Source organism: Coregonus clupeaformis, unplaced genomic scaffold (genome assembly GCF_020615455.1).
Source record: "Coregonus clupeaformis isolate EN_2021a unplaced genomic scaffold, ASM2061545v1 scaf1894, whole genome shotgun sequence".
Lineage (NCBI taxonomy): Eukaryota > Metazoa > Chordata > Actinopteri > Salmoniformes > Salmonidae > Coregonus > Coregonus clupeaformis.
This window is the reverse complement of record NW_025535348.1, coordinates 17,709-44,106: the sequence shown is the minus strand read 5'-3', so window position 1 is coordinate 44,106 and position 26,398 is coordinate 17,709. Positions and strand designations below refer to the sequence as shown.

Below are 26,398 nucleotides of genomic sequence, written 5' to 3'. Positions count from 1 at the left end.
ACTGTGAACACTAAATCAAACACCTTTGTGCAAGGTTTTAATTCCTTTCATTGTGTTTCTTCGTACGTTTTCTTTTCAGATAAATCAATTTAGTTGTGAAAAGAAATGTTGAATGTGTTCCAGTCTGGATCTCTTAGTATTAAGTGGAGGAATGTGTCGTAGATAGAAAATCTACTAGTGCTTCTACAGTTAGCTTGCATAGGGGATAGTAGCTACATTAAATAGAGCTGAAATGCTACCTGAATCACAATGAAGCCAATATCACAGAGAGGAATGGTTTCGCAACATTTCAATTTACCCCAAAATTCGATAAATTAATACACGTGAGTCAATTCAACAGACACAGCCAATCTCTTCATATTAAGACAATAAAGCCACTACATAATACAGTGTCCTTCCTGTCAGTGGTCATGTAACCAGAGTGGAGGAAACTGGAGGAATCACTCAATATGCAGCAATGGGCTTTTAGTGGCGTGAACAGGCATGTTGTGACAGGGTGCTGAATCCCCTCGCTAAGTGCCAGTGTGGGTGGCACTAATGAGACGCAGTGGAGCCTTATTTAATTTGTTTGATGTTTTTTTTTGTGTATTATTAACCCGTCCACTTTGGAAGACACATCAATTTTTATTTGTTTTGCTTTTCTGCTACATATACATACATTTTACATAAACATTTTACATATACATTTTACATACACATTTTGCATACACATTTTACATACATGGTACTTTTATATAAAGCAATCACATAACAATAATACATTACCAGACATAAACTCTTTAATCCCATCCTTTAGCCACTCTCAGCCCATCCCACCTATCACCATAGACCACCCTCGTTTGGTTCCATGTGCCATATATTTTTCAATTGTGCTGTGATCTTTTACATACATTTTGAACCTTTCTAATCGTATAGTATCCACAGATTGTTAGCTAAAGATTAAAACTTTTCCTACGAGTATTATTATATTATTTATTGACTGACTATGGCTTACCAAATCGCCCAACACTGCTATTTGTAAGGTTCATTTTAAGTGAATGTTGTGATTTTTTAACCATTCCTGAACCTGTGACCAGAAACAAGCTACATAGGGGCAATACCAGAATAAATGATCTAGTGATTCTGTCTGTTCGCAGCAAAATCTACAGAGCTGAGATTGTTGTATGCCCCATATATATAGCATTCTGTTGGTGGCAAGAATTTTGTACTCGAAGTGTTGAATCAAGTGTTGTTTTTTGTACCAGTTCATCGAAAATCTCTTCCCATTTATTTTGCAACCTGTATGGGGCAGCTGTCAACATTTTTGTCCTCAAATGAAACTGCTATGTGTTTCTATTTATGCCAATTCCTTTCAGCCAATTTGTATCTTTAATATATGGCAGGTAAACAAGTTCCCTACCTTCTCCCTTTTCCACTTGCCTCCTCCATTTTTGTGGTAATGCTGCAATCAGTTGGTTATAAGTTTGGATTGAGCAGACATTCCCATATATTTTCAATAGCTGCATATATGACATAACCCCACCATTTATATTCATACCATATAAAAATAAAAATAAACATTAAGAATGGTTTTTTATTAATCAGTATATTTGAATTTAACCATAACATTTGTTGTAATATTTGTTCTATCTTTTCTGGAGGATAAATCTGAAATTGTAACCAGCTTTGTATGGCTTGTTTAAGAAAGGGTGATACTTTAAACAAAATTTCATTTTCAATTAGTTGGAAATGAGAAGTTGTAATCTGTATAAAGGCAAAAAGGCCATTTTTGAACAAAAGATGAGCCTTTCTTAATAATCTACTGGAGAACAATTTTGGGTTTAAGTATAATTTATGTATGAGTGAAGCTTTTAATGAGAGGCTTAAAGCTTTAATATTTAAACTCATATTCATTATATAAATAGGCACGTTTAATTTTGTCTGGCTTAGCATTCCAAATAAAATTTAATATTTTTTGCTCATATGATTTAAAAAACGAGTCGTCTGGAGTAGGCAGCGCCATTAGTAAGTAAGTAAACTATGATAGGACCAAAGAGTAAATCAATGTGATTTTTCCATAAATAGTGTGACACTCTGGCTCCACGGACCTTGATATTTGAGCCAGGGTTGTTTAGTTTCATTGTTTGGGTGTATTTCTATGTTGGGGATTTCTGGTTGTGCATTTTCTATGTTTGGTTAATTGTTCTTGATTAGTCGTATGACTCCCAATCGGAGGTAACGAGTGTCAGCTGTCGGCTCGTTATCTCTGATTGGGAGCCATATTTATACTGTGTGAGTTCACTTTGTGTTGTGGGTTATTGTTTCTTTGTTGCTGTTAGTAGTATTCAGTATAGAACTTCACGGATCGTCATTTGTTGTTTTCTTCGTGGTTGCTTTAAGTTAATAAAGTCATCATGTTCACTCGCAACGCTGCGCATTGGTCCGCTTCCTTAGACGATCGTGACAGAATAACCCACCAAAAAAGGACCAAGCAGCGCGTCCAGGAGCAAGGGGTCTGGACACAGGAGTTATGGATGCCTCCTAAGGACTTTTGGACATGGGAGGAGATTCGGGCTGGAAAGGGTCCTTGGGCACAACCGGAGGAACATCATCGCCCTCGTGAAGAGCTGGAGGCAGCTGCAGCCGAGAGGAGGTGGTCTGAGGAGGAATATCACCGCCCTCGTGAAGAGCTGGAGGCAGCTGCAGCCGAGAGGAGGTGGTATGAAGAGGAAGCGCGGAGTCGAGGCTGGAAGCCCGTGGTTACTCCCCAAAACATTTTTGGGGGGGGGCACATGGCTTGGGCGCCTGGGCAGCAGGAGGCTGCCACAGGGAGAAAAGGAGAGAGGGCTATCGGATTACGGGAGCCATTGGCGAGTAGAGGGAGGGAAGTTGTTGTGGCACGGCATGAGAGACTGAAGTGTGTTCCCAGTCTGGTCCGGTCCGTTCTTGATCCCCAGTTAAGGCCAGTGGTGGGTGTTCCCGGTACGGTCCGGCCTGTTCCTACTCCACGCACCAGGTCCACGATGTGCGTCGCCAGCCGGCCTGAACTGGCCGTCTGCCCAACGGCGCCTGAACTGCCCGTCTGCCCAACGCCGTCTGAACTGCCCGTCTGCCCAACGCCGTCTGAACTGCCCGTCTGCCCAACGGCGCCTGAACTGCCCGGCTGCCCAACGCCGTCTGAACTGCCCGTCTGCCCAACGCCGTCTGAACTGCCCGTCTGCCCAACGCCGTCTGAACTGTCCGTCTGCCCAACGCCGTCTGAACTGCCCGTCTGTACTGAGCCTGCAAAGCCGCCCGTCTGCCATGAGCCTTCAGAGCCGTCCGCCAGACCGGAGCCGCTAGAGCTCTCCGCCAGACAGGATCAGCCAGAGCCTTCCGCCAGACAGGATCAGCCAGAGCCTTCCGGCCAGACAGGAGCAGCCAGAGCCTTCCGCCAGACAGGAGCAGCCAGAGCCTTCCGCCAGACAGGAGCAGCCAGAGCCTTCCGTCAGACCGGATCAGCCAGAGCCTTCCGCCAGACAGGATCAGCCAGAGCCTTCCGCCAGCCATGAGCAGCCAGACCCGTCAGCCAGCCATGAGCAGCCAGATCCGTCAGCCAGCCATGAGCAACCAGATCCGTCAGCCAGCCATGAGCAGCCAGACCCGTCAGCCAGCCATGAGCAGCCAGACCCGTCAGCCAGCCATGAGCAGCCAGATCCTCAGCCAGCCGCGAGCAGCCAGATCCGTCAGCCAGCCACGAGCAGCCAGATCCGTCAGCCAGCCATGAGCAGCCAGATCCGTCAGCCAGCCACGAGCAGCCAGATCCGTCAGCCCGCCAGGATCCGCCAGATCCGTCAGCCAGCCAGGATCCGCCAGAGCCGTCCTGCCAGGATCCGCCAGAGCCGTCCCAGCCAGGATCCGCCAGAGCTGTCCAGCCAGGATCCGCCAGAACCGTCTAGCCAGGATCCGCCAGAGCCGTCCAGCCAGGATCCGCCAGAGCCGTCCAGCAAGGATCCGCCAGAGCCGTCCAGCCAGGATCCGCCAGAGCCGTCCAGCCAGGATCCGCCAGAGCCGTCCAGCCAGGATCCGCCAGAGCCGTCCAGCCAGGATCCGCCAGAGCCGTCCAGCCTGGATCCGCCAGAGCCGTCCCGCCAGGATCCGCCAGAGCCGTCCCGCCAGGATCCGCCAGAGCCGTCCCGCCAGGATCCGCCAGAGCCAGCCAGCCAGGATCCGCCATCTGGTCAGGTACTGCCCCTTAGTCCGGTACTGCCCCGTAGTCCGGTGCCGCCCTATAATCCAGTGGGGTTTAGTTGGGGGTGGTCATGAGGAAGGGAATACGGAAGCGGATAGTGACTAAGGTGGGGTGGGGACCACGACCTGGGCCAGAGCCGCCACCAGGGACAGACGCCCTACCCAGACCCTCCCCGAGACTGTATGCTGGTGCGCCCGGAGGTCGCACCTTTAGGGGGGTAATGTGACACTCTGGCTCCACGGACCTTGATATTTGAGCCAGGGTTGTTTAGTTTCATTGTTTGGGTGTATTTCTATGTTGGGGATTTCTGGTTGTGCATTTTCTATGTTTGGTTAATTGTTCTTGATTAGTCGTATGACTCCCAATCGGAGGTAACGAGTGTCAGCTGTCGGCTCGTTATCTCTGATTGGGAGCCATATTTATACTGTGTGAGTTCACTTTGTGTTGTGGGTTATTGTTTCTTTGTTGCTGTTAGTAGTATTCAGTATAGAACTTCACGGATCGTCATTTGTTGTTTTCTTCGTGGTTGCTTTTAGTTAATAAAGTCATCATGTTCACTCGCAACGCTGCGCATTGGTCTCCTCCTTCCGACGATCGTGACAAATAGACAAGTATTTACCTCTCCATGGTTGCAGAATCTTATCTATTTTTGCAAATTTTCTATTGAAATTGATTGTGGTAAGTTCATTTATATTTTTTGAGATGTGAATACCAAGTATGTCTACTTCACCACCCGCCCATTTTATTGGTAAACTACAAGGTAGTGTAAACACTGTGTCTTTTAACGATCCAATACGTAATATGGTACACTTGTCATAATTAGGTTTTAGTCCAGAGAGGAGACTTTATTTGATCCCCACAAATAGCTTAACAACTGCCTAATGTCTATTATAATAGATCATATACACTGACTGTACAAAACATTAGGAACACCTTCCTAATATATTGAGTTGCACCCCCCCCCTGCCCCCCCTCACCCCTTTTGCTCTCAGAACAGCCTCAATTCGTGGGGGCATGGACTCATTCCACAGGGATGCTGGCCCATGTTGACTCCAACGCTTCCCACAGTCGTGTCAAGTTGGCTGGATGTCCTTTGGATGGTGGACCATTCTTGATACACACAGGAAACTGTTGAGCGTGAAAAAACCCAGCAGCGTTGCAGTTCTTGACACACTCAAACCGGTGTGCCTGGCACCTCCTACCATACCCCATTCAAAGGCACTTAAACCTTTTGTCTTGCCCATTCACCCTCTGAATGACCCACATACACAATCCATGTCTCAATTGTCTCAAGGCTTAAAAATCCTTCTTTAACCTGTCTCCTCCCCTTCATGACTGAAGGGGATTTAACAAGTGACACCAATAAGCGATCATAGCTTTCACCTGGATTCACCTGGTCAGTCTATGTCATGGAAAGAGCAGGTGTTCACTCAGTGTATGTTGGGATGGCTCTATGCAGAGACGCAGAGAGAGCAGACTGCCACTCAGGCGCTCTCTCTGTGTGGGAAGGATCAGAGGGGGTTTATATGAATCAGAATTGGCTTGTGGGTTGACTGGGTTGCATGGTGTTAATTGATTTTCCATGACCACATGTTGAACATCAATCACCTGGTGTGTTCCTGGTGGGCTGAGCTATATTAACCTGGTCACTCACAAACACCATCACACAATAACTGCATGCTGATTTAACTAGGGTTGCTGTTTGGGCAGACCTGCAGTAATTACTATCTGCTACCAGCAAGGGAGTTCACCTCACACAGAGACACACACACACACACGTTTAGCACACACAGAGCCATACACACAGAACCACACACATACACCTCTCACACACACACTGACCAACACTCCATACCAAATGTCTTTAAGATTGTCAGTGCCTAAATTGGAACATAGTGGCTGTACAGTAACATTCTATTCATGACGCCAGAGCTTTGGCTCTGCGCTTCACAGCTCTGAATGGGATTTTTACTGACATCCGTTCTGAACTTGAGCATTGCGCGTGACAAGATGTTGCCCCGATCCCTCCCGCTAATTGGGCAACTTTTGCACATTTCTTGTTGACTGAGTAAGGGAAATGCTGTAAATTACGATGACTCTATCTATTTTGAAAGATGAGACGTTGAGGATTATAATAAATACTGCTTTGATGTCAAGCCAAACACTTGTGAGTCCAAATGTGCACTTCACATTTCCATATCATAGAACTCATGTAATATTCAGTGTCAATGTTTATGATCAATATGTTTGATATACAGTTACAAGATGACATGATGTTATACCCTGGATTGTCCTGAACAGAATGAGCCTATGTTTGTTGTATTGTGAAGAAAATTTGCCGCGGACCACGCATCTGAATGCACTCATGATTCTCATAACACTATAAGATCGTATTTTATAATTTAGCTAGTCATGTTGGCAATAGAACAGGCTTTTAAATTATGCCCACCTGACCCAGATTGCGATTTATAAATGACCGTTTTTGGATTGCGTAAACAACAACAGTAATTGTGTAAAGGCAGGGATGCAGTTCTGTGTTCCAACGTGCTCCAGTTCCTCAACTGCACAGCTAGGAGAGCTAAAAAAAAAGCACCTTATAGTTGAAGACTCTTCTTTGAGTGCATTGAAATTACTTAGGAACTGTTCACACACTGGAGAGGTGTGTGGCCACTTGAAGACAGCAGTTAGTCCTCTCACTCAAACCCTTGTAATTATTTTGTCTTACAGTACCAGTCAAAAGTTTGGACACACCTACTCATTCAAGGGTTTTTCTTTATTTTTACTATTTTCTACATTGTAGAATAACAGTGAAGACATCACAACTATGAAATAACACATATGGAATCATGTAGTAACCAAAAAAGTGTTAAAAAAATCAAAATATATTTGAGATTTGCGATTTTTCAAATAGCCACCCTTCGCCTTGATGACAGCTTTGCACACTCTTGGCATTCTCTCAACCAGCTTCACCTGGAATGCTTTTCCAACAGTCTTGAAGGAGTTCCCACGTATGCTGAGCACTTGTTGGCTGCTTTTCATTCACTCTGCCATCCGACTCATCCCAAACCATCTCAATTGGGTTGAGGTCAGGGGATTGTGAAAGCCAGGTCATCTGATGCAGCACTCCATCACTCTCCTTCTTGGTAAAATAGCCCTTACACAGCCTGGAGGTGTGTTGGGTCATTGTCCTGTTGAAAAGCAAATTATAGTCCCACTAAGCCCAAACCAGATGGGATGGGGTATCGCTGCAGAATGCTGTGGTAGCCATGCTGGTTAAGTGTGCCTTGAATTTTTTTGGGTTGGAAACAAAAATCTCCAATTTGGACTCCAGACCAAAGGACATTTCCGTGGTCCATTGCTCATGTTTCTTGGCCCAAGCAGGTCTCTTCTTATTATTGGTGTCCTTTAATAGTGGTTTCTTTGGAGCAATTCGACCATGAAGGCCTGATTCACACAGTCCCTCCCCTCTGAACAGTTGATGTTGAGATGTGTCTGTGACTTGAACTCTGTGAAGTATTTATTTGGGCTGCAATTTCTGAGGCTGGTAACTCTAATGAACTTATCCTCTGCAGCAGAGGTAACTCTGGGTCTTCCATTCCTGTGGCGGTCCTCATGAGAGCCAGTTTCATCATAGCACTTGATGGTTTTTGCAACTGCACTTGAAGAAACCTTCAACGTTTTTGAAATTTTCCGTATTGACTGTCCTTTATGTCTTAAAATAATGATGGACATTCGTTTGTCTTTGCTTATCTGCTAAATGACTCAAATGTAAATATAAATGTTATTTGAGCTGTTCTTGCCATAATATGGACTTGGTCTTTTACCAAATAGGACTATCTTCTGTATACCCCCCTACCACAACTGATTGGCTCAAACGCATTAAGAAGGAAAGAAATTCCACAAATTAACTTTTTACAAGGCACACCTGTTAATTGAAATGCATTCCAGGTGACTACCTCATGAAGCTGGTTGAGAGAATGCCAAGAGTGTGCAAAGCTGTCATCAAGGCAAATGGTGGCTATTTGAAGAATCTCAAATATAAAATATATTTTGATTTGTTTAACACTTTTTTGGTTACTACATGATTCCATATGTGTTATTTCATAGTTTTGATGTCTTCACTATTATTCAAAAATGTAAAAAATAGTAAAAATAAAGAAAAACCCTTTAATCAGGAGGTGTGTCCAAACTTTTGACTGGTAGTGTATGTTGCACATACCCCACATTTTCCAGAAAAAGTATTATCATGTTACTGAATGTATCCAGAGTTTTTTTTATATTTTGTTATCAACAAATGTAGTAAATGTAAAATGCACATAAAATGAACAGTGCAATGTTTAGATTCAGTCTTGTGTCAGGTGAACTGTAGTGTCCTCACCTTTAGCCTAATAATTTTCCCATAATATCCAAACTGTTCCCTTTTAATTGCTACCATGGTTATGCATTTCCATATTTCTTCTGTAAGAAACATTTCAATTTAGCCCTATCCATATAGGCCAATTCCCACGAGTGTAAGGGGTTTTAATAATGATAATAATAATAATAATAATAATAATAATAATAATAATAATAATACATGGTATTTATAGAGTGCTTTTCAAGGACCCAAAGTCATTTTACATTAATTAAAACAAGAAACAAAAATCTAAAACAATACCATACTAACCAGAAATAAACAAGAACGATGAAACAAAGAGTAAGGAGAAGGGCTGAAGGAAAGGGAATAGTTTGATGTGTTGTGTGAGTTTGTCTATGTGGGAGAGAGTGTGGGTGTTTGTGAGGAGAGTGTGTGGGTGTTTGTGAGGAGAGTGTGTGGGTGTTTGTGAGGAGAGTGTGTGGGTGTTTGTGAGGAGTGTGTGGGTGTGTGTGTGAGTTGTGTGTGTGTGTGTGTGTGTGTGTGTGTGTGTGTGTGTGTGTGTGTGTGTGTGTGTGTGTGTGTGTCACAGGAGGTTGGTGGCACCTTAATTGGGTAGAATGGGCTTGTGGTAATAGCTGGAGCGGAATTGGTGGAATGGTACCAAACACATCAAACACATGCCATTCCATTGACTCCATTCCAGCCATTATTATGAGCCGTCCTCCCCTCAGCAGCCTCCACTGGTGTGTGTGTGTATTGGGGAGGGGGGGTAGGTAGTGGTAGGCCATGGTGAAGAGGTGGGTTTTTAGGTGGAACTGATAGATGGTGAAGACTCCGTCAGGGATGGTTGTGGAGTTCTAGAGCCTCAGCACAACCCTGGAGAAGGTCTTGTTATCAAAGCTCTGGCCCTTGGGAAGAAAAGGTGACCTGTTATGATCGGGGCCGGTTCCAGGCATTAGAGACATAACATCAGTCGGGGTCTCAACTTACTATTGCGAGTAAGAATAGTAGAATACACAAGGTGCAATTTCGAAATTTGGTTGTACATCAGCAGTTTTCCTCTTGTTACAGTGAGGGAAAAAAGTATTTGCTGATTTTGTACGTTTGCCCACTGACGAAGACATGATCAATCTATAATTTTAATGGTAGGTTTATTTGAACAGTGAGAGACAGAAAAACAAAACAAAAATCCAGACAAATGCATGTCAAAAATTTTATAAATTGATTTGCATTTTAATGAGGGAAATAAGTATTTGACCCCTCTGCAAAACATGACTTAGTACTTGGTGGCAAAACCCTTGTTGGCAATCACAGAGGTCAGACGTTTCTTGTAGTTGGCCACCAGGTTTGCACACATCTCAGGAGGGATTTTGTCCCACTCCTCTTTGCAGATCTTCTCCAAGTCATTAAGGTTTCGAGGCTGACGTTTGGCAACTCGAACCTTCAGCTCCCTCCACAGATTTTCTATGGGATTAAGGTCTGGAGACTGGCTAGGCCACTCCAGGACCTTAATGTGCTTCTTCTTGAGCCACTCCTTTGTTGCCTTGGCCGTGTGTTTTGGGTCATTGTCATGCTGGAATACCCATCCACGACCCATTTTCAATGGTTCTCACCCAAGATTTGACGGTACATGGCCCCGTCCATCGTCCCTTTGATGCGGTGAAGTTGTCCTGTCCCCTTAGCAGAAAAACACCCCCAAAGCATAATGTTTCCACCTCCATGTTTGACGGTGGGGATGGTGTTCTTGGGGTCATAGGCAGCATTCCTCCTCCTCCAAACACGGCGAATTGAGTTGATGCCAAAGAGCTTGATTTTGGTCTCATCTGACCACAACACTTTCACCCAGTTCTCCTCTGAATCATTCAGATGTTCATTGGCAAACTTCAGACGGGCATGTATATGTGCTTTCTTGAGCAGGGGGACCTTGCGGGCGCTGCAGGATTTCAGTCCTTCACGGCGTAGTGTGTTACCAATTGTTTTCTTGGTGACTATGGTCCCAGCTGCCTTGAGATCATTGACAAGATCCTCCCGTGTAGTTTTGGGCTGATTCCTCACCGTTCTCATGATCATTGCAACTTCACGAGGTTATATCTTTGTTGTTATTCTGTCTCCTGAGTGGCGCAGTGGTCTAAGTACTAAGTACTTGTTATCCTGTACTCCTGAGTGGCGCAGTGGTCTAAGGCACTGCATCGCAGTGCTAACTGTGCCACTAGAGATCCTGGTTCGAATCCAGGCTCTGTCGCAGCTGGCCGCGACCGGGAGACTCATGGGCGGCGCACAATTGGTCCAGGGTAGGGGAGGGAATGGCCGGCAGGGATGTAGCTCAGTTGATAGAGCATGGTGTTTGCAACGCCAGGGTTGTGGGTTCGATTCCTCTAACTGTAAGTCGCTCTGGATAAGAGCGTCTGCTAAATGACTAAAAATGTAAATGTCTCTCACTGTTAAAAAAAACCTACCATTAAAATTATAGACTGATCATGTCTTTGTCAGTGGGCAAATGTACAAAATCAGCAGGGGATCAAATACTTTTTCCCCTCACTGTATGTCTGTCAGTGACAGTCACTCAATTAGCCATGTCAGCTAATAATTTTTTGAGTGGTAGTTAGTCTTGCCAGATATCTAAACTTGTAGTAATCATGGCCAAATACCGACCGGGCACACAGGGCACATTCCCAGAGGCCCTGACCTCCAGGAGGCCCCCATTGGTTTTGTTAGTCTCACTCACTCAGATATCATATTAACATGGCATAAGTCATTACAAAATGTGTAGAATTGTAGGAAATTAGCTTTAAAACCTCAAAAATGTCTCTCCACCCCATGGCAAAAATGGTAGAATTGCAGAAAATCTGCTGTTAAACTGCAAAATAACATCTCTGCCCCATGGAAAAAGAATTGCATGAAATGTTTTATAAAATTGCAAAGTTTTACTTTAAAATGTAAATTTCTCTCCAACGTTAAGGGAGGGGCCACTAAAATGTTTTGCTGCGAGGCGGGCGGCCCCCCAACCAAATCTCGCTCAGGACCCACAAAAGGCTAGAGCCTTTAGGGGGCTGTGATTGATCAATGATCTGAGTCATTTTCTTCTATTCTCTGCTGTAGGAGCATTGATAGGAACACAAAGCTAACAGGGTACCGATGATTTGATCTGAAAGAAAATAAGCTGTCATGATTTATTACCCAGAATACTACAGTACTTACTATAGAATTCTGTAGAAAACTGTAGTATACTGTAGAATACTATACTAGACACAGTAGTATACCTCGATCATGTATAGTACTTACTATAGAATGTTGTAGTATACTGTAGAATACTATAGTAATTACTATAGTATTCTACAGTCCACAAAAACACTACAGTAATTACTATAATAATAACCACAATTTTTTTCATACTACAGTATTTATACTATACTAAACTGTAAATACTACAGTATACTACAGTCATATCTGCAAAACTATAGTAAATACTAGTGTTCACTGCAGTATTTATTATATTGAATACCACAGTAAAGTCTGCAAAAACACTACAGTGAATACTATAGTATTTTTTCATTTGGGTACATATTACGATCCATACATTCTTTCTATCCCGCTATGCCTATCATTTATAAAAAATATTATCATCATCAACAACAGTTTCCTCTCTGTTGGTGAGTCTAATGGAAGTAAAGCTTCTAGACAGAAACAATCTGTGTCCCATTGCTTTTAAGTGTTTACTAGCTACTAACATCCTCCTGAGGCACGAGAGGCGGGGCTGGCCAATTCTAGCTACTGACGTTTCTGTCGACTATCAACATGCAAAGCGCATCTAGGCATTTAAGGCCAAGATCTCATTTGTACCAAACACTGTACCCCTAATCATGTTTGTCCACTGATCACAGCATATAATGTAATCAAGAATTACACAGCATGGAAAATGGCTGCTCCCTGAGCCTCATTTCATTGGCCGTAACTCTATCGTCACAAAGAGATGAGAGAGAAGGTAGCAGAAAAACAAGAGAAACAGACAAGGCAGGAGCAGTGAAGGAGGAGTGATGGGTGTTATCTGTGTTTGTTCAGACTCATTCCGTTTTCTCCCTCCCTCCCAGGCCTTTGTTAAGTGTGTGAGAGTGTGAAAGGTCCTTTAATAAGACACTGCACTGCAGGGGTGTTGCCAGGTCCCCTTAACCCCAAAATAAGATATAGAACAAAGAAATACAAAAACAACCCAGAATATAAACTGAAGGGAAAAACAACCCAGAATATAAACTGAAGAGGTAAAAACAACCCAGAATGAAGGGGTAAAAACAACCCATAATATAAAGTGAAGGGGTTAAAAACAACCCATAATATAAAGTGAAGGGGTAAAAAGAGACAATGCCCCGAGGAGGAGAAGAGAAGATAATCTGACATGACAGGTAGTTGACTGTCTATTTGAAGAATGCATATTTATTTATCTCTGCTAATTGCATCCTGTTGTGCCATTGAGTTAATAATAATAATAATAATAATAATATGTCTGATTAAATCATAGTGTAGATTCACCTGATGCAGCCATCTTGATAGACGGAGGGAGGGAGCATCTGGGTGTGCTATGTTGAGATTAATGAAGATGTTTTAATTCCATCAGACTTAATTAGTGTTCTGCATAAACCACTGCGTTTACACTGAGCTAACAGGCCTGACTTCATCTCAGTCTCTGACTAACATATCAATTACCAAAGCCTTTGGGATGCACCTGCACTAATAGGGTGGCTTTAGGGGCTGACAAAAATCCATACACACACATTCTAGATGCCACACACACATGCACATATGCACACACACACACTCACACACACACACACACACACACACACACACACACACACACACACACACATTCACATGGACTTACACACCTACATTCTCACAGGCACACACAAAGGCACACACACAGACACATTATCAGACAGACACATTATCAGACAGACACATTATCAGACAGACACATTATCAGACAGACACACAAAGACATGCAGTCACTCTTGCACACAGGTACAGCAGAACCTATTTACTCCGGATTCCATCCTAGTCCATGTGCATTATTCAATGCACTGAGACTTGGATCAAGGAGGCAAGGAGACAGAGCATGTTTGTCCCACTACCTACAGTGGGGAAAAAAAGTATTTAGTCAGCCACCAATTGTGCAAGTTCTCCCACTTAAAAAGATGAGAGAGGCCTGTAATTTTCATCATAGGTACACGTCAACTATGACAGGCAAAATGAGAAAAAATTATCCAGAAAATCACATTGTAGGATTTTTAATGAATTTATTTGCAAATGATGGTGGAAAATAAGTATTTGGTCAATAACAAAAGTTTCTCAATACTTTGTTATATACCCTTTGTTGGCAATGACACAGGTCAAACGTTTTCTGTAAATCTTCACAAGGTTTTCACACACTGTTTCTGGTATTTTGGCCCATTCCTCCATGCAGATCTCCTCTAGAGCAGTGATGTTTTGAGGCTGTCGCTGGGCAACACAGACTTTCAACTCCCTCCAAAGATTTTCTATGGGGTTGAGATCTGGAGACTGGCTAGGCCACTCCAGGACCTTGAAATGCTTCTTACGAAGCCACTCCTTCGTTGCCCGGGCGGTGTGTTTGGGATCATTGTCATGCTGAAAGACTCAGCCACATTTCATCTTCAATGCCCTTGCTGATGGAAGGAGGTTTTCACTCAAAATCTCACGATACATGGCCCCATTCATTCTTTCCTTTACACGGATCAGTCGTCCTGGTCCCTTTGCAGAAAAACAGCCCCAAAGCATGATGTTTCCACCCCCATGCTTCACAGTAGGTATGGTGTTCTTTGGATGCAACTCAGCATTCTTTGTCCTCCAAACACAACGAGTTGAGTTTTTACCAAAAAGTTATATTTTGGTTTCATCTGACCATATGACATTCTCCCAATCCTCTTCTGGATCATCCAAATGCACTTCAGACGGGCCTGGACATGTACTGGCTTAAGCAGGGGGACACGTCTTGCACTGCAGGATTTGAGTCCCTGGCGGCGTAGTGTGTTACTGATGGTAGGCTTTGTTACTTTGGTCCCAGCTCTCTGCAGGTCATTCACTAGGTCCCCCGTGTGGTTCTGGGATTTTTGCTCACCGTTCTTGTGATCATTTTGACCCCAAGGGGTGAGATCTTGCGTGGAGCCCCAGATCGAGGGAGATTATCAGTGGTCTTGTATGTCTTCCATTTCCTAATAATTGCTCCCACAGTTGATTTCTTCAAACCAAGCTGCTTACCTATTGCAGATTCAGTCTTCCCAGCCTGGTGCAGGTCTACAATTTTGTTTCTGGTGTCCTTTGACAGCTCTTTGGTCTTGGCCATAGTGGAGTTTGGAGTGTGACTGTTTGAGGTTGTGGACAGGTGTCTTTTAAACTGATAACAAGTTCAAACAGGTGCCATTAATACAGGTAACGAGTGGAGGACAGAGGAGCCTCTTAAAGAAGAAGTTACAGGTCTGTGAGAGCCAGAAATCTTGCTTGTTTGTAGGTGACCAAATACTTATTTTCCACCATAATTTGCAAATAAATTCATTAAAAATCCTACGATGTGATTTTCTGGATTTTTTTCCCTCAATTTGTCTGTCATAGTTGACGTGTACCTATGATGAAAATTACAGGCATCTCTCATCTTTTTAAGTGGGAGAACTTGCACAATTGGTGGCTGACTAAATACTTTTTTTCCCCACTGTACCTGTGAAGACACATCCACTACAGTATACTGAGTGTTACTGCTTTGTGTCCCTTGCTGCCTGTGTCTGCAGATCATGTGGTTTGTGAAGAGGAGTTTAAGTATGCCATGCTGGCCCTGAACTGTGTGTGTCCTGCTACCTCCACCCTCATCACCCTATTGATCCACTCCTCTAGAGGACAGTGAGTACACACACACACACACACACACACACACTTTCTCCCATGGGCGTGGGTGGTACCAGACAGAGGCAGTGAAGTATGTCCTTTGACCTAACAGATGCTGTGTACATTGACCTGTACACAGCAGATTAATCATGGTAGATAGACTACTGACCTAAAGTAAAACCAGACCAGTCATGAGCCTCTATCTGCTGCCCCCCCACCCCCCCTCCTTTCAGAACAGCGTCCCCAGAGGCCTTCAGGCAACGTGCAGGAGCCTTCCAGCCCCTCAACAGGTCAGTGTGTGTCACTGTCCTCCTAAACCACCGACAACCCCCTCCCCCTCCTTCCGTATCCCTGATGTGCGGTGACATTAACTCAGTCAGTCATGCTGTCCCCATGTAACTGTCCATTTATTATTTACAGCCGACAGTTGTTTCTGTAATGCAGTCCTTCTCACATCACCGCCCACGCACAGCCACACTCTCCGTTCCGCCCCGCACCCTTCTATTTTCTCACCTCCTGTCTCTCAACTCATCCTTTCTAAAGGCTGTCAAAGTGAACACAGCCCATGTGTATTGCTCTGATAGTGTCTGTGTCCCTGCATGTGTCTGAGTACTGGCTAAACTTGATTGGTTTCTGACACGGTTGTAAAGCGTTAACACTGCAGCCTTGAGGGGAAGTGTCTTTGATGTAAGGTTGATGCTGAAAGGAAAGCTGTGTGCACCACTGTTTAAAAGGTCAACTCTGTCCCCTCATGACCAATTAATTCCCTGATCGTGTCTCAGGGAGGGCGGGGCCTGCTCGGCTGACCAGTGGCAGCGCACCTACCGCCGCTGCTCGGCCAATGAGGTGCATCACATTTGTCTGGAGGAGAGTAAGTTCTTTGGGGAGTACCAGGGAAAGAGTTTCACCTTCGCCTCCTTCCACGCACACAAGAAGTGAGTCAATAAGCAGACACACACAAGCATACGCACGCACACAGACACACACACACACACACCACACACATTTTACATTTTAGTCATTTAGCAGATGCTCTTAACCACACACACCTACACACACACACACTTCCTGTGTCTGATCCTCTCCTCCTCGGTCAGGTATGGTGTGTGTCTGATCGGAGTGCGGAGGTTGGACAATGCCAACATCCTGCTGAACCCAGGTCCCTGCCACATCATGGGCGGCTCTGACACCTGCTTCTACATCAACATCTCCAAGGAGGAGAACTCAGCTTTCGTCAGGGGCCACAGAGAGCCCACGCGGGGGGGGCCCAAGGGCAGTGACAGGGGGGTGGGGCCCCAGACCATCTACCATGGACTCACCAGACTGCCTGTCCACAGCATCATCGCCAGCATGGGTCAGTCAGTCTCACTGAGACACAGTTAAACTCAGATCCTTTGTCTAGCATAATGTTTCTTAATATACAATTCTGACTCACTGTCATCACCACTATGAAGATTTCCTGATCCATGTACATGGCACAGATTAGGCACAGATATGTTTTACATTTAGATCCACAATAGGCAGATGTAAGAAGCCTAACAGTTGTATGAGGAATAAAACAGTATATGATTGTATGTCTCTGGTGATAAGAGCATCTGCCAACTGAGTGAAATGTCAGTTGTAAATGTATCTGGCATTTAGGTTTCCTTTTGTTTTAGAGATGTTTTACAACCACACCACCTGGTGGGGAGCACTGGGACTTCTGGTTCTCAAAGATTGAAAGTAAAAACGTGCCCTAGAACAAACACAGACAAGGATGCAAACATAGCACAAAGGGCAAGCACAGATCCAGAATCAGTACTATTTGGCTTTGTGAGAGAACAATGATACTCCCAGTCACAGCACATTGGTACTCTCACAAAGCCAAATAGTACTGATTCTGGATCTGTGCTTGCCCTTTGTGCTTAATTTGCATCTGTATCTGTGTTTGTTATAGGGCACATTTTCACTTTAGCCTGTGCTTGTATGGACAGGACAGTGCTATAACTGTTTTCTACTAAGGGTGTGGACTGGTCATTGACAGTATGTGTGATTGTATGTGTCCTCTGTCCCCCGTAGGCACAGTGGCCATTGACCTGCAGGACTCCAGTGATAGCAGCCCAGAGGGCCAGGGCCCGGGGGGTATGACCATGGGCAGTGGGGGAGGTGGCAGGGCCAGCCGGGTAGAGGGGGGGCTGGGGGGCGCTAACACCCTGGCCCTCCCAGCCACAGCAGACTCTGCTGAGGAGAGACGCCACAGCATCGCCCCTGTCCTGGAGCTGGTGGACGGGGTCAACTCAGCAACCTTCGACCTGCTGGGGGACCAATCAGAGGACGAGGGCGGGGACGAAGGGAAGGAGGAGGGGGACGGAGATGAGAAGGGCCAGTGGGGGGTTGGACACTGCCAGTAAGTGTTTAGGAATTGCCGGAGGTCTAATGTGTGTTTGAATTAGTTTATTTGAGTCCTGCTATGTTGTGTCCTCAGACCCAGGTGTAAATGTGTTTGTGTGTTTCTGTCTGTCTTTGTGTGTGTGTGTGTGTGTGTGTGTGTGTGTGTGTGTGTGTGTGTGTGTGTGTGTGTGTGTGTGTGTGTGTGTGTGTGTGTGTGTGTGTGTGTGTGTGTGTGTGTGTGTGTGTGTGTGTGTGCGTGCATGCGCGTGCGTGCGTGCGTGCATGTGGCAGGTGGGTGAAGGGGTACCCGCTGAACTCTCCGTACATTGGCAGTTCCCCTGCCTTGTGTCACCTGCTGCAGGAAAAAATGGCCTTCTGCTGCCTGCGCCTGGACAAGGTGGGAATCAGTCTACTTCTGGCTTACTTACCCTCAACTAGAACCATCCTACCTCTCTACCTACCTCCTCTTTGATGATGATGATGATGATGATGAACTTCATGTAATCCATTACAATTCATTTTCGGTGATATCTCCCTCTCCTATAGGCCTGCCACCACATCCCGTTCGAGGACGCTCGGTCCTACGGCTTTAAGAACAAGCTGATCATCGTGTCGGCGGAGAGTGCAGGAAACGGCCTATACAACTTTATCGCGCCCCTGAGGGCTTACTACCGCCCCAGGAAAGAGCTCAACCCCATTGTGCTGCTACTGGAGACCATGTGAGTGGAAACAGACACACTGCAGGAAACCATAGAATAATAGATCTAGAACATTGTAAGTCTCTATGGTGTGATCACACTGCAGGTGGAGCATAAAGAAGGGGCCGTCTCATTGGTCTCATTTTAAGATTTCCATTAACAGAATTTACTGTATGAAAATGTCTATGTTTCAAGAGTTTATGTGCACTCTGCAGTGCACTGTGCGCATAATATGAAATATAACTGTGGTTTCTCCAGGTGCGCAACCCCAATATGGGCATATTAAAGTGGAATCCAATAAAAGGCCAATAAAAAGCTGAGTCATGGCCGTGTAGTGGTTTGCAATCCCACTGTTCTCTGCACACAGCAGCCAGACTTTATATTTCTCTTGCTGATTGGGGGTTCTCTAGTAGCCTGTGTCACAGATCTGTTTGTGCTGTCTTGCCAACTCCTATGGTGATTGGCGCATGACAATAATAATAAAAATAATAGCATAGGACCATCATAAGAGATAATGGGAGTTACAGGAGTTGGCAAGACAGCACAAACAGATCTGGGACTCAGGCTACTTCTCTATCTCTTCCATTGCAGGGAGCCTGTCTGTTTGTTATGGTAGCTATACGTTTGTGCTGTATGTAATCCATATGTGTTGTGATTGATTCAGACCTGAGCCAGACTTCCTGGAGGCTATCTGCTGGTTCCCCATGGTGTTCTACACAGTGGGCTCCATTGACAAGTAAGATAATCCTCCTCAGTACCCTCATGGCATCACTCTGCTTTGCTTTTCACTCCTACTTATTTTTCTCTGCTGCTAATTCATATGTAGCAGCTACATTCCCCTGACGCTGTATATGGATTGACTTTGTTTTGTACTGTGTATTGCATTAGTTTGTCATTCCCGCTCTCTGCTCACTGCTATTTCTCTGTATATCCACAGCATCAGTTCTGTTCCAATCTTTCTCTATCTCTCTCTCTCTCTTTCTCTCTCCCCTTCTCTCTCTCCCCCTCTAGCCTGGACAGTCTGCTGCGTTGTGGAGTGACGTTTGCTGACACCATGGTGGTGGTTGACAAAGAGAGCTCCATGATTGCTGAGGAGGACTACATGGCAGACGCCAAGACCATAGTCAACGTCCAGACCCTCTTTAGGTTGGCTGCTCAATCATACACAACCATTACACAACCATTACACATCCTTCACACAACCATACCCAACCATACCATCTTGCAGAATCCAACATTCCTGTGTACAGTCTACACACGGTTAAGTTGTTCGTGTGCATTCATAGATATATGCATTCAGAAAGCATTCTTGATTGTGTCTCTTTCCTCTGTCCTCCCAGACTGTTCCCAGCCCTCAGCATCATTACTGAGCTCACCCATCCAGCCAACATGCGCTTCATGCAGTTCAAAGTCAAAGACCATTACTCCCTGGCTCTCTCCAAGCTGGAGAAGGTAACATTGTATTATCGTACTCTCTCTGATGAGTCGGACCATCCTAGTCAGACCATCTAATGATGGGTCATGTTGGAAAGTCAAAAGGAAGTGGTACTCCATTATTGTAATGCTTTTCCATTTCCCCCTCTCTCTCCCTGTCTCTCTCTCCCTGTCTCTCTCTCCCTGTCTCTCTCTCTCCCTGTCTCTCTCTCTCCCTGTCTCTCTCTCCCTGTCTCTCTCTCTCCCTGTCTCTCGCTCCCTGTCTCTCTCTCGCCCTTTCACTCTCTCTCCCTGTCTCTCTCTCTCCCTGTCTCTCTCTCTCCCTGTCTCTCTCTCTCCCCGTCTCTCTCTCTCCCTGTCGCTCTCTCTCCCTGTCTCTCTCTCCTTGTCTCTCTCTCCCTGTCTTTCTCTCTCCCTGTCTCTCTCTCTCCCTGTCTCTCTCTCCCTGTCTCTCTCTCCCCGCGTCTCTCTCTCTCTCCCTGTCGCTCTCTCGTCTCTCTCTCTCCCTGTCTCTCTCTCTCCCTGTCTCTCTCTCTCTCTCCCTGTCCCTCTCTCCCTGTCTCTCTCTCCCTGTCTCTCTCTCTCCTTGTCGCTCTCTCTCCCTGTCGCTCTCTCTCGTCTCTCTCCCTGTCTCTCTCTCTCCCTGTCTCTCTCTCCCTGTCTCTCTCTCTCCCTGTCACTCTCTCTCGTCTCTCTCTCTCCCTTTCTCTCTCTCTCCCTTTCTCTCTCTCTCCCTTTCTCTCTCTCTCCCTGTCTCTCTCTCTCTCCCTTTCTCTTTCTCTCCCTGTCTCTCTCTCTCTCCCTGTCTCTCTCTCCCTGTCTCTCTCTCTCCCTGTCTCTCTCTCTCCCTGTCTCTCTCTCTCACTGTCTCTCTCTCTCCCTGTCTCTCTCTCTCTCTGTCTCTCTCCCTGTCTCTCTCTCTCCCTGTCTCTCTCTCCATGTCTCTCTCTCCCTGTCTCTCTCTCTCCCTGTCTCTCTCTCCCTGTTTCTCTCTCTCCCTGTCTCTCTCTCTCCATGTCTCTCTCTCCCTGTCTCTCTCTCCCTGTCTCTCTCTCTCCCTGTCTCTCTCTCTCCCTGTCTCTCTCTCTCCCTGTCTCTCTCTCCGTGTCTCTCTCTCCCTGTCTCTCTCTCTCCCTGTCACTCTCTCTCCCTGTCTCTCTCTCCCTGTCTCTCTCTCTCCCTGTCTCTCTCTCCCTGTCTCTCTCTCTCCCTGTCTCTCTCTCCCTGTCTCTCTCTCTCCCTGTCTCTCTCTCCCTGTCTCTCTCGCTCCCTGTCTCTCTCGCTCCCTGTTTCTCTCGCTCCCTGTCTCTCTCTCTCACTGTCTCGCTCTCTCCCTGTCTCTCTCTCCCTGTCTCTCTCTCCCTGTCTCTCTCTTTCCCTGTCTCTCTCTCTCTTCCTGTCTCTCTCTCTCCCTGTCTGTCTCTCCCTGTTTCTCTGTTTCTCTCTCTCCCTGTCTCTCTCTTTCCCTGTCTCTCTCTCTCTTCCTGGCGCTCTCTCTCGTCTCTCTCTCTCTCCCTGTCTCTCTCTCTCCCTGTCTCTCTCTCTCTTCCTGTCACTCTCTCTCTCTCTCCCTGTCACTCTCTCCCTGTCTCTTTCTCTCCCTGTCTCTTTCTCTCCCTGTCTCTCTCTCTCCCTGTCACTCTCTCTCGTCTCTCTCTCTCCCTTTCTCTCTCTCTCCCTTTCTCTCTCTCTCCCTGTCTCTCTCTCTCCCTGTCTCTCTCTCCCTGTCTCTCTCTCCCCCTGTCTCTCTCTCTCCCTGTCTCTCTCTCTCCCTGTCTCTCTCTCTCTCTGTCTCTCTCCCTGTCTCTCTCTCTCCCTATCTCTCTCTCCATGTCTCTCTCTCCCTGTCTCTCTCTCTCCCTGTCTCTCTCTCCCTGTTTCTCTCTCTACCTGTCTCTCTCTCTCCCTGTCTCTCTCTCCCTGTCTCTCTCTCCCTGTCTCTCTCTCTCTCCCTGTCTCTCTCTCTCCCTGTCTCTCTCTCTCCCTGTCTCTCTCTCCGTGTCTCTCTCTCCCTGTCTCTCTCTCTCCCTGTCTCTCTCTCCCTGTCTCTCTCTCTCTCCCTGTCTCTCTCTCTCCCTGTCTTTCTCTCTCTCTCCCTGTCTCTCTTTCTCCCTGTCTCTCTCTCCCTGTCTCTCTCGCTCCCTGTCTCTCTCTCTCCCTGTCTCTCTCGCTCCCTGTCTCTCTCGTTCCCTGTCTCTCTCTCTCCCTGTCTCTCTCTCTCCCTGTCTCTCTCTCCCTGTCTCTCTCTCCCTATCGCTCGCTCTCCCTGTTTCCTTCTTCCTGTGTATGGAAATCTTATAGAAAGAGAGAGAGGGGGGCTCCAACCTGGTCTTCATGTTTCGTCTACCCTTCGCTGCGGGGAAGGTGTTCAGTGTCAGCATGCTGGATACTCTACTGTATCAGGTTAGTCCAAATTCTCACGCCAGCACAGCAACGCTCCATATCTCAAAACTCAGTCTACAATATTTGTATTGCCCCTTTATTGATCAATGACCCTCTGTTGTTTGTTCCCACCAGTCCTTTGTGAAGGATTACATGATTTCCATCACAAGACTGTTGCTGGGACTAGACTCCATGCCTGGCTCAGGCTTCCTCTGTGCTGTGAGTATACAGTATACAGCCCTGCTTAGATGGTACTGAGGTTGAAGGGACATTAGTGTTGCTGCCTGGTACTGAGGTTGAAGGGACATTAGTGTAGCTGCCTGGTACTGAGGTTGAAGGGACATTAGTGTAGCTGCCTGGGACTGAGGTTGAAGGGACATTAGTGTAGCTGCCTGGTACTGAGGTTGAAGGGACATTAGTGTTGCTGCCTGGAACTGAGGTTGAAGGGACATTAGTGTTGCTGCCTGATACTGAGGTTGAAGGGACATTAGTGTTGCTGCCTAGTACTGAGGTTGAAGGGACATTAGTGTTGCTGCCTGGTACTGAGGTTGAAGGGACATTAGTGTAGCTGCCTGGGACTGAGGTTGAAGGGTCATTAGTGTAGCTGCCTGGTACTGAGGTTGAAGGGACATTAGTGTTGCTGCCTGATACTGAGGTTGAAGGGACATTAGTGTTGCTGCCTGGTACTGAGGTTGAAGGGACATTAGTGTTGCTGCCTGATACTGAGGTTGAAGGGACATTAATGTAGCTGCCTGGTACTGAGGTTGAAGGGTTATTAGTGTAGCTGCCTGGTACTGAGGTTGAAGGGTTATTAGTGTAGCTGCCTGGTACGGAAGATGATGAAGGTGGGGTGTTTGGGCTCTCATAGATGAAGATCACTGAGGAGGACCTGTGGATCCGCACCTATGGTCGACTCTACCAGAAACTGTGCTCCTCCACTGGTGACATCCCCATCGGCATCTACCGCACTGAAGCACAAAAGCTACCAGTCTCTGAGGTACCTGTCTGGAAAGAAAGATCATAATTTACAGGAATCAATGACACCAAGCAGTACATCATCATGACGTTTTAGTGATAAAACATCAACACCCAAAATAAAAACTCAACTCACTCAATAACAACTCACAATAGAAACAGCTGCTGCTTGATATTGGTCTGAGCTGTGTGTGTGTGTCTCTCTCAGTCCCAGGTGTCCATCACAGTGGAGGACTATGAGGACACCAGAGAGCCCAGGGAGCCCCTGCTGTCCCGGAGGGGTCCCCACCGCAACTCCACCTCCTCCGAGCCCCCCTCCTCTTCCTCCCACTCCTCGGACCACCCCCTCCTCCGGCGGAAGAGTATGCAGTGGGCCAGAAGGCTGAGCAGGAAGGGGGGTCGGGGGCCCAGTGGGTCGAAGGGGGGCACAGGGAGCGCTGCGGAGAGGATCAGCCAGCAGAGATTAACCCTGTTCAGACGCTCTGAGAGACAGGAGCTCAACGCTCTGGTCCGCACGCGTATGAAACACCTAGGCCTCTCACCCACCGGATTCAGTGAGTACTGTTGGATATGTTCTGAGGGGTGGATGTGTGGTCATGTAGCACTGCACTGCGCCTGCCTAATGCAATAGAACAGTTTGCTCATAGCTTTGTGTTTTCCTCCACAATTTATTTATCAACATTACTAAGAAACAACTTAATTGGTATCATTTGAGTTCTTGTGACATGGCATGTTTATTTCCTGTCTTGTGGTGTGTACTTCCTGTGTCAGACGGGATGACGGACCAGGGCAACAGGTTGTCTTACATCCTCATCAACCCCTCTCCTGACACCAGGCTGGAGCTGCATGATGTGGTGTGAGTACACAATATCCTGATGGCTCAGTCAAATCACACATCATCAGCAATCAATTTCACACAATTTCCCTCAATATACTGGTCCAACTTAAATTAAGTCTTGCACATTCACTCAGGAGGAAATCATTAAAGATAAGTGGGTAACACTTCCTAAAAAAGCCTGCAGGTATAATGGTTTATAATGGTGTATAACTTAATATAAGAATTTATAAGCATTTCTTAAATGTATTATTCATCTGTCTTGGTGTGTGTCCCATGTCCAGGTACCTGATCAGGCCAGACCCTCTGTCTCTGTTGCCTAACCAGGGGGGCGGTAGGAAGACTAGCAACAGCCGCTCCGAGGGCCACAGGTTCGACACACAGAACAGCACCCATTTGTGAGCGTAGACAACGGAACTCAGCAGCATAGTGGGAGGGGGGAGAGAGAGAGAGAGAGAGAGAGAGAGAGAGAGGAGAGAGAGAGAGAGAGGAGAGAGAGAGAGAGAGAGAGAGAGAGAGAGAGAGAGAGAGATACTATATGGAAGGACACATCTACTCTGAACATACAGTCACAGCTATCACTTAATTGTTTATTTCCGAAGACTCTCAGATGCATGGACCTTTTCTACAAGCTGATTTGTTTTATTTATGCCCCATTTCATTTTTGAAGTGGAGAGCTGAGGACACAGAAGTGCATTTAATGAACTTGTATTTGTATTTATGTATGTGCATGTACTGTATGTATGTTATGAGCCAGACACTGCCAATTTCTATCTGGACAGCCAAAGGAACACATTTCCAAATGACTGTTATTTTTCTGTCTCTATGTGGTTGTGTGTGTCGAGTCACACTTGAGGTCATTCGAGGTGATTGCAGCCGAGCCAACAGTATGCTGATCTGTGGTTTCATAAATATTTTTTGTACCTTTTTATCTGATCGAACTGTTACTTTATCTCTCAGTCAGTTCCCACATTCATCTTTTAGCTCACCAGCAGCAGAGGAAGCCAAAGAGCAGTGGATCACCTGTCAATTGGCACAATTAGAAAGCTAGCAGGCATGCACTAATGCTGGATAATCTATAACACCATTTACTGTCTTCAGAAAGAAAGGGATAAGCCTTGAAGGAGTGACCCAGTCGATGAGTATCCCTTGAACAAAGCTAATATTAGTTTACTGATTCATGTATCTTTATGGAGAGTTCTAAGTATCCAAGGCCAGCCTTTCTGTCTCTGTTAGTTAGTTAGTTAGTTAGTTAGTTAGTTAGTTAGTTAGTTAGTTAGTTAGTTAGCGTTTACCCTTCCCCACATCTCCTCAACCAGCTCGCTATTCTATTATTGTCATGCATGTTGGAGAGTCATGCATGTGGAGACCAAGGACTTGAAAGCCTTGTGAATCTTTGTCTAAAACCCCACAGAGGTTTAGCAGAAATGGTGGCGCCACCGTGTGGTGAGAATGCTGCTCAGCATCCCTGCACTACAGTACCCTCATCCAGTGCCGTTTCAACAGATATGGAAATATGTATATATTAAAGTCGCTATACATCTACTCTTTCAATGGCTCAGTTTGATTTCCAATGAATTTTCAAAGCTATTCGGTGCCAGTGTTCCTTGTTCCCCCAGTTATCGCTTGCTGTGATCATATGTTTATATTGGAGCCAGTCTGCTCTGAAGGTTATGCATATCAATAGAGGTGTTTGCCTATCCATATTAATCACCTAATGGTCTGACACAGTGTGCCTTTCACCTGGTTAATTCACCTCACACAGCCCTCTATTGTCCAGACTCATATTTCATATTTCTGCCTTAGCACAAAGTGTTATAGTGTAATCCATCATAAAGGCTGTAAATGGTCTCTCATGCATTATGCTGTAGCCATTTCCACACCTGCACTGCTGAACCATTTATTAAAATGTACCTCAATTGTATGCCCTCACGGAAGACCCCCCCGTCATGTGTGTGTGAGCGCGCATGTGTACATGTGCGCCTGTGAGTGGTGCAAGGTTATTAGACCCCCTCTGTGTGTGTGTGTGTGTGTGTGTGTGTGTGTGTGTGTGTGTGTGTGTGTGTGTGTGTGTGTGTGTGTGTATGTGTGTGTGTGTGTGTGTGTGTGTGTGATGTGTGTGTGTGTATGTGTGTGCGTGTGTGTGTGTGTGTGTGAGAGAGTGAGAGTGAGAGAGAGAGAGAGAGAGAGAGAGAGAGAGAGAGAGAGAGAGAGAGAGCGTGACTGTGGCTGTGTGTGCATGCAAATGT

General features: G+C 46.0%; 1 protein-coding gene across 1 annotated transcript in view; it reads left to right on the top strand.

Annotated features, from left to right (window-relative positions):
- LOC121551807 (potassium channel subfamily T member 2-like) overlaps positions 1 to 25,852 on the top strand; it is a gene marked incomplete at its 5' end in the record, with an annotated part of 58,065 nt that extends 32,213 nt beyond the window's left edge. Inside the window, 16 exons of the mRNA XM_045218904.1 lie at positions 15,362 to 15,470; positions 15,689 to 15,745; positions 16,238 to 16,390; positions 16,553 to 16,809; positions 17,514 to 17,841; positions 18,117 to 18,222; positions 18,372 to 18,544; positions 19,188 to 19,259; positions 19,535 to 19,669; positions 19,864 to 19,975; positions 22,259 to 22,360; positions 22,475 to 22,558; positions 23,208 to 23,336; positions 23,523 to 23,868; positions 24,086 to 24,170; positions 24,434 to 25,852. Of these exons, the coding sequence (XP_045074839.1) occupies positions 15,362 to 15,470; positions 15,689 to 15,745; positions 16,238 to 16,390; positions 16,553 to 16,809; positions 17,514 to 17,841; positions 18,117 to 18,222; positions 18,372 to 18,544; positions 19,188 to 19,259; positions 19,535 to 19,669; positions 19,864 to 19,975; positions 22,259 to 22,360; positions 22,475 to 22,558; positions 23,208 to 23,336; positions 23,523 to 23,868; positions 24,086 to 24,170; positions 24,434 to 24,551 (2,366 nt within the window). The remainder of the gene's footprint in view (positions 1 to 15,361; positions 15,471 to 15,688; positions 15,746 to 16,237; positions 16,391 to 16,552; positions 16,810 to 17,513; positions 17,842 to 18,116; positions 18,223 to 18,371; positions 18,545 to 19,187; positions 19,260 to 19,534; positions 19,670 to 19,863; positions 19,976 to 22,258; positions 22,361 to 22,474; positions 22,559 to 23,207; positions 23,337 to 23,522; positions 23,869 to 24,085; positions 24,171 to 24,433) is intronic.
- Between the last annotated feature and the right edge of the window lie 546 nt (positions 25,853 to 26,398).